The sequence below is a fragment of the Vombatus ursinus genome, unplaced genomic scaffold (assembly GCF_900497805.2).
Source record: "Vombatus ursinus unplaced genomic scaffold, bare-nosed wombat genome assembly UNPS02009698.1, whole genome shotgun sequence".
Classification (NCBI taxonomy): Eukaryota; Metazoa; Chordata; class Mammalia; order Diprotodontia; family Vombatidae; genus Vombatus; species Vombatus ursinus.
The window spans coordinates 1-6541 of NW_020949476.1; the positions used below are offsets into that span (position 1 = coordinate 1).

Genomic DNA, 6541 nt, shown 5'->3' on the forward strand with positions numbered 1-6541 from the left:
TGTGTGTGTGTGTGTGTGTGTGTGTGTGTGTGTGTGTGTGTGTGTGTATATGAAGGTCTTGGGTTGGGCAAACTTTACTTGCCTTCCGTAAGTTACTAATGTACACTTAATTGGCAATGGAATGGAAAATGTCACATTTCCTATTTGGTCACTTTTAGCTTGTCTTCTCTTGGAAAACATTGCTTTATGCTGCTATTCCACATGTCACTGAGGTCACAGGGAGGGAGGAAAGGCAGAGGGGTCCATATGGATAGAAGACAAGAAAGCTTGGGTTCAAGTCTCACCCCTGACATGTACCAGCTATCTGACTGTGAGGAAGATGCCACCTCTCAGTGTCCCAAGACAATTCTCAAAAACTATCCCCTACAAGATCTCATTGGAGAAGGGTAGTTCCACACTGGGAGTTCCCTGCTGATAAAATTTCAGGTCTAGGCAAAAAAAAAATTAGGGTAGGGTTGGGGGTGGAGAACTTTTAAAAAATAGTAATTGTAGGAATCTTGGAGCAGACTCAATTTGGAAAACTACACTGAAATCCTAAAGTTTTGCCGTACAGACATGGTGTTAGAGTATCCTAGGCAGTAAAAAAAAAATTTTTCTGAGCCTTTCCATTTCTAGGTATTTTCTCTGCCCCCTACAGTGGGGGAGGATGTTGTAGTGGGCTGAGCCTTTGTCTGGAGAGGCAGTAGACCTAGGTTCCATTGCTTGCCCTACTGCTCCCTACTGGTCTCGCCTTAGATGACCCCCTTCCTTTAGGGGAGGGGAGGCTCAGTTTTGTCACCTATGAAGTGAAGGAGTCAGACTAAGATGGCATCTTAAGAGCTGTTCATCAGCTTCAAGCCATAGGTTCTTGCAAGCCCAGCCTGCATGCCAGGACGTCTTGGGTTTTTACTGACATTGGTGGTTACAATCCAAGACTCTTCTCTTCTGACTGGCTGTTTTTCTCCTTCCTTCTCCTATGTCCCCAGGGATCTTTGAGAAAAGAATTCCCCCAGAACCTGGGAGGAAGCGACATCTGCTATTTCTGTAAGAGGCGTGTGTACGTGATGGAGCGCCTGAGTGCCGAGGGCCACTTCTTTCACAGGGAATGCTTCAGATGTGAGATCTGCTCTACCACGCTTCGCCTGGCCGTCTATGCCTTTGATGCAGATGAAGGTAAACCCCTGCAGTGGCTACCTTAAAGGGCAACATCCTAGGGAATTCCCAAGTTAGGGAGAGAGGAGGGCTGAGCCCTTACAGCCCATAGACAAATAGGTCTATGGTCTTATGTGTCTTATGGTCTTATGGGTCCTTCTCCTGGAAGGAGCTCCCCCTAGGCCTTGGCCCTGGAGCCTCCTGAGGACTCAATTGCACTTACTAGGCAAAAGGATTACTGCATTGAGCTGGATTGAGCATGTCTGTGACCTCTGCTTATGCCTGCCTTGGACCATTACTGTTTTGCAGATGCTTGACCTCATGGTGCTAACTCTCTAAAACTATGTGTTTCAGAGAATACGGCAGCCTGCATTGGTAGAGATTCCTCATTCAGAAGTTCCCAGTGTCAGTAAAAGGTCCAGTCTCTTTATCTCCTCTAAAAGAAGGAAGACCTGGGTTCCAAGATTACCTGCAGACAATTTCTAGCTATGGGACCCCAGAGAAAGTCACCAAACTTCTCTTGGCTTTAGTTCATATTGTACAGAATGAATGAAGTCGAATCAATAGCCTTGGAAGGGCCCTTCCAAAACTCGAGGTCTGGGGTCCCGTGAAGGGTTATGGTTGGGTCTTCTCATGCCAGGGAAACTGAGTGGGCTCTCTGTAGTTCTAGGGTTTTTGTTGGTTGTGTTTTTAAGCCTGGCCAAGATGAAGTTTGAGGGGCTGCTCTGTCCTTTATGCCATCCATTATCCCATCCCTAGGAATAGCATCTCTAAATTTTGATCATTAATAAGGTCCTGAAGTTCAGGGTCACATCACTCTTTTCCAGTTCACTGATACTGGCTCTATTCTCCAGTGAATCAGAATGGAAGACTTTGCCTTTCAGGGCAGGAAGGGAGGAAGATGATTGAGTAGATGTTACATGTAGATAGAAGAATGTTACGTAGAGATGTTATGTATAAATATTATATGTAGATTATTATGTGAATGTTATATGTAGGTAGAAGAATGTTATGTAGGTAGAGATGGAGGAAGATAGGTTGAGTAGAATATGTAAGTAGAAGAATATTAAGAGCAAAGCCGTAGAGGAGGGAATAAGTAAATGTTCTAGGAAAGAGATTGGCTCTAAAGTCTAGCCATACCATAGTAGAGGCAGCTCAGTAGCACAGTGGACAGAGCACTGAGCCTAGAGTCAGACCTGAGTTCAAATATGACTTCAGACACTAGCTGTATGACCTTGGCCAAGTCACTGAACCTCTGTTTGCCTCAGTTTCTCCAACTGTAAAATAGAAGATAATAATAGCACCTACCTTCCAAGGTTGTTGTGAGGCTCAAATGAAATCACAATTGTAAAGCACTTAGCCCTGTGCTTGGCACATAGTAAGTGCTATATAAATGATAGCTATTATTATTATTATTGTTATTATCATTATCAGAGTTAGTAAACAAGTAGATTGCTGTGTGGGCTGAGCTAGGTGAACAGAACCACACCAACTGCTGTCTTCATTAGCACAATACAGATCTCTTAAAGAATATAAGTTCCTTGAGGACAGGTTTCTTCCCATATTGTATTCTCCAGAGACTAGCACAGTACTGGGCACATAGTAAATGGTCCTTTTAAAATGCTTGTTGAATTCAGTTGGACCCTTTCCAAAATAACTTTGACTTTCTCAAGTTTTAAGCTTTGCTCAGTAATGGTCTCATTATCAATGTCTGCCTCTTGATAGAGGAAGTGGCACTTGATTGATAGTTTCAATTAAACAAGCTTTTGGTAAGTCCCAGAAGATGTAGATATGTCAATTTAATTTATGAGATATTTGTTAAGCCCCTGTCATGTGGAAGACACTGTGCTAGGTCCTGGAGATACAAAAGATAAAAATGAAAACTGCCCTTGCCTGCCCTTATAAAAAGTAGTAGTAGTAGTAGTAGCAGCAGCAGCAGCAGTAGTAATAATAACTACCATTTATATAGTGCTTTAAGGTTCCCAAAGTACTTTACATATGTTATCTTATTTAAAGTTCTTAAAATTTACTAGGGAAAGGGGCAGCTAGGTGGCACAGTGAATAGAGCTCTGGCCTTGGAGTCAGGAGGAACTAAGTTCAAATCCAGCCTCAGACACTTAACACTTACTAGCTGTGTGACCCTGGGCAAGTCATTTAACCCTGATCACCTCACCAAAAAGCAAAATACAAATTACTAGGGGAGATACCACTCATACACAAATGAATCAATACAATATAAATTGAGGAGGGAAAGAGCAATAGCAACTTATGGGAGAGGCACTGGAGGGCCTGGACAGGGCCAAGTGAGCTTGACTTTGATTCTTGGCAAAATTCTCAATCGTGTTATGATAGGGATCATTCCTGGCCACCTCGAAAAGGAAACTGTGACCACAGAGAGTTAATAGTGGCTTTCTCAAGAGCAGGACATACCAGACCAACCACATTTCTGTCTTGGATAGGATTACTATACTGGTAGATGAAGGAAATGCTGTGGATGTAGTTTACTTAGATTTTGGCAAAGCATTTGACCGTCTTTCATGTTCTTCCTGCAGATGAGATGGAAAGGGGAGAACTAGATTTTAGTCTTGAGTGAATTCAGATGAAGTCGAATGAAAGGCATTGGGCAAAACCTGATGACTTGGAGACAAAAAAATCCCACTTCGTGCACTTAACCAATATAACCCTAGGCAAGTCACATTTCCTTGGGTCTCAATTTCCTGATCTGCACAATAAGAGGGTTGGTCTCCTCCAGCTCTAAATCTGTGATCTCATCAATGTCCAAACTAACCATTAGTGTTTCAAAGACAACTTGGAAGGAGATCTCTGCTGTAGCATCCCAGAGTTTGGTGTCGTCCATTTATATTTTAATCAAAGAGTTGTAGGTTAAATGTCATCTTCCCATTTTGATTATTTCTTTACAGGTAAATTTTACTGCAAAGCTCATTTCATTCACTGTAGAACCAATAGTAAGCAAAGGAAGAGACGAGCAGAATTGAAGAGACAAGAAGAGGTACGTTGTTTTGTTTTTTTTCCTGTGAAATACCTCTAACATAGAGAGGAGTCAAGATCCTTAATGAGAAGGCATTTCTCTGTGACCCCTAGAGATGGCCATCTTGAAGTCTTTTTTTCAGTTCACCCAAGAGCAGCCGTGGGAGGGAGATAGGGCTTTTGAAAGGAACCAGTGAGTGACAAGGTGTGGAATCTAGGGTAGCATCTTCATTGTTCTGGGACCTCTGAGCCCAGCTCGAACCCAATTATTGTCTCCATTTGCCTTCTGTCTAAGAAACCATATACCTGACATTCCTCAATAAATAATTTTGCATAAACAAAGTCCTTGGGAATAGACCTGAGGATAAATCCTCATGGGACTATCTCTTATCTATATGTTATTTGTTTTCCTGGCCTGTCCTATACCTTTGGGGGAGGTCCATGGCTAAGTCTATCCTATTTCTTCTCTTCAGAATAGCTATTTATTTTCTCAATTATATGTAAAAATATGTTTAACATTCTTTTTTCAAAATTGTAAGTTCCAAATTCTCTCCCTCCCTCCCCCCCTCCTTGACAAGGCAAGCAATTTGATATAGCTTATTCTTGCAAAACATATCCAGATTAGCCATGTTGCAAAAGCAAATGCAGACCAAAAAAAAAAAAAACCAACTCAGAAAACCAAGAAAAATAAAGTAAAAAAAGCGTGTGAAAATCTGCTTACAGTCTGCTCTAATTCTAATGCTCTCTTAAGACTTGTCATTCTTGTTTCCATAACACTCTTTTCTACACCATATTGCCCAAGATGCACAATTTACCCTTCCCCATAGAGACAGAAGGAGGGAGTAAGGGATACAGAGAGGGAGGATGGGAGAGAACATTGAAATCTTTCTAGCTCACCTAGTGTAGATGGTTGCTCAGGCCCAGGAAAGATGAGAAGGAGATATTTCTAAGGCCTAAGTTGTTGTTTTTTTCCTCCCAAGTTGAAATGGATCTTTTCCTATGTAACTAAACTTAAGATGTGTTTTATGAATTAAGAAAGGCTTTCATGTATAGACTGTATCTTAGTATCCCTTTCTGAACCTCTCTGGGCCTCAGCTTCCCTATTTTTTCAATTAGGAGATTGGACTGGATGACCTGAAAAGGCCTTGCTACTCTGAAATGATGAGCCTATGGATATTTTAATGGTCCTGTTGTCTAAAAGTCAGTTTTGCCAAGTCATTTTCATATTCATATTCTCAGAAGGGTCTCAGATGGTTTGGCCCATGGCCCATTGGCCCGTTGGCTCTGAAGACCGTTCATCGGTCGGAGCGTCCCATCTGTTTGACCCAGGAATCAACACTTCTCTTTGTTCTGATTCTAAGGAGGAAGTCAAGGAGAAACAGCAGGAAGCAAAGTGGCCAGACGCTTCCCCTGAAATTCTTGGTCCTGCCGTCAACAGCCGAGAAGCCAGCCCGCCAGGTATCATGACTTCCTTCTTTAGGAAAGTGCTCTACTGGCCCATTAGGGTGACAAGGGATCTGCTTGACATCCCCAGAAGCCTCTGTAACAGGATACATGGGTTTCTGCATGAGACCGCCCTCCATTTCAGGGACAATGCTTACAACTACTGCTATATGTATGAACTCCTGAGCCTCGGGGTACCTCTCCTCTGTGTGCTTTTCGAGGTCCTGACAGACATGTACAGAGAGACAGAGTCCCCTCTCCAGAGTGTGCATGATTGGGTGCAACAGTCCCTCTGGGTCAAAATCAGCTGAAGCTTATTGTATGCTCTATTTTTTTCCCCAATACACTCTCTCCCAAAGTGCCTGTGATATTCCAAAGTGTAAAATTGTAGTATTTTTGCAGTTTGCTAGTGCTCTGAATTTCAAACAAACTATTTTCAATCAAGTTAGATACACATGCAGAGAGCGCATCCGCCTCAGCCTTGTCCAAGGAACATGGCGGAGGTAGATGTCCTCATGGTGCCCGTGTGTGGAACTTACATGAAGGATGTATTGATAGCTTTCTGTTCTTTTTACCATGATAATGAGCCATGTTTCCGGGTTTACATTTCAAGATTTAATAGACAAGACACAACCTTTTTTCTAAAAGGTTTTTTTTTTAATTTTAGGGTTGGGGTGGGTTTGGGGGGGGGGGAAGGAGGGTGTTATGTTGGGGAACTAGAGATTTGTCACTTGGGGTGGTTTTTAGCTTTGCTGTAGATTATAAGGTTTACCACTTAGGCAGATGATGATGTGAGATTTTTAAAACAACACCTCATAAATGAACATGCCACCTCCCGGCTTATGGCTTCCAATTTACTTGTCTACACTAGGCAATTTTTTTTTAATGCTCCTAAATCTCGATCGTTGAAGAGTAAGAATGTGGACAAGCAATATGTGATTAAGATAGTGTGCTCTGAGAAGAGCTCGGTGGGACGATA

The 6541-nt window shown here is 42.3% G+C and overlaps 1 protein-coding gene across 1 annotated transcript; it reads left to right on the plus strand.

Annotated features, from left to right (window-relative positions):
• The first annotated feature begins 924 nt into the window (after positions 1–924).
• Positions 925–6218, plus strand: LOC114036097 (F-actin-monooxygenase MICAL2-like). The gene is made up of 3 exons (XM_027852493.1): positions 925–1152; positions 4053–4141; positions 5481–6218. Exons 1-3 carry the CDS (start codon positions 1044–1046, stop codon positions 5871–5873), a joined length of 591 nt encoding a protein of 196 aa, XP_027708294.1. The 5' UTR covers positions 925–1043; the 3' UTR covers positions 5874–6218.
• The last annotated feature ends 323 nt before the right edge of the window (positions 6219–6541 follow it).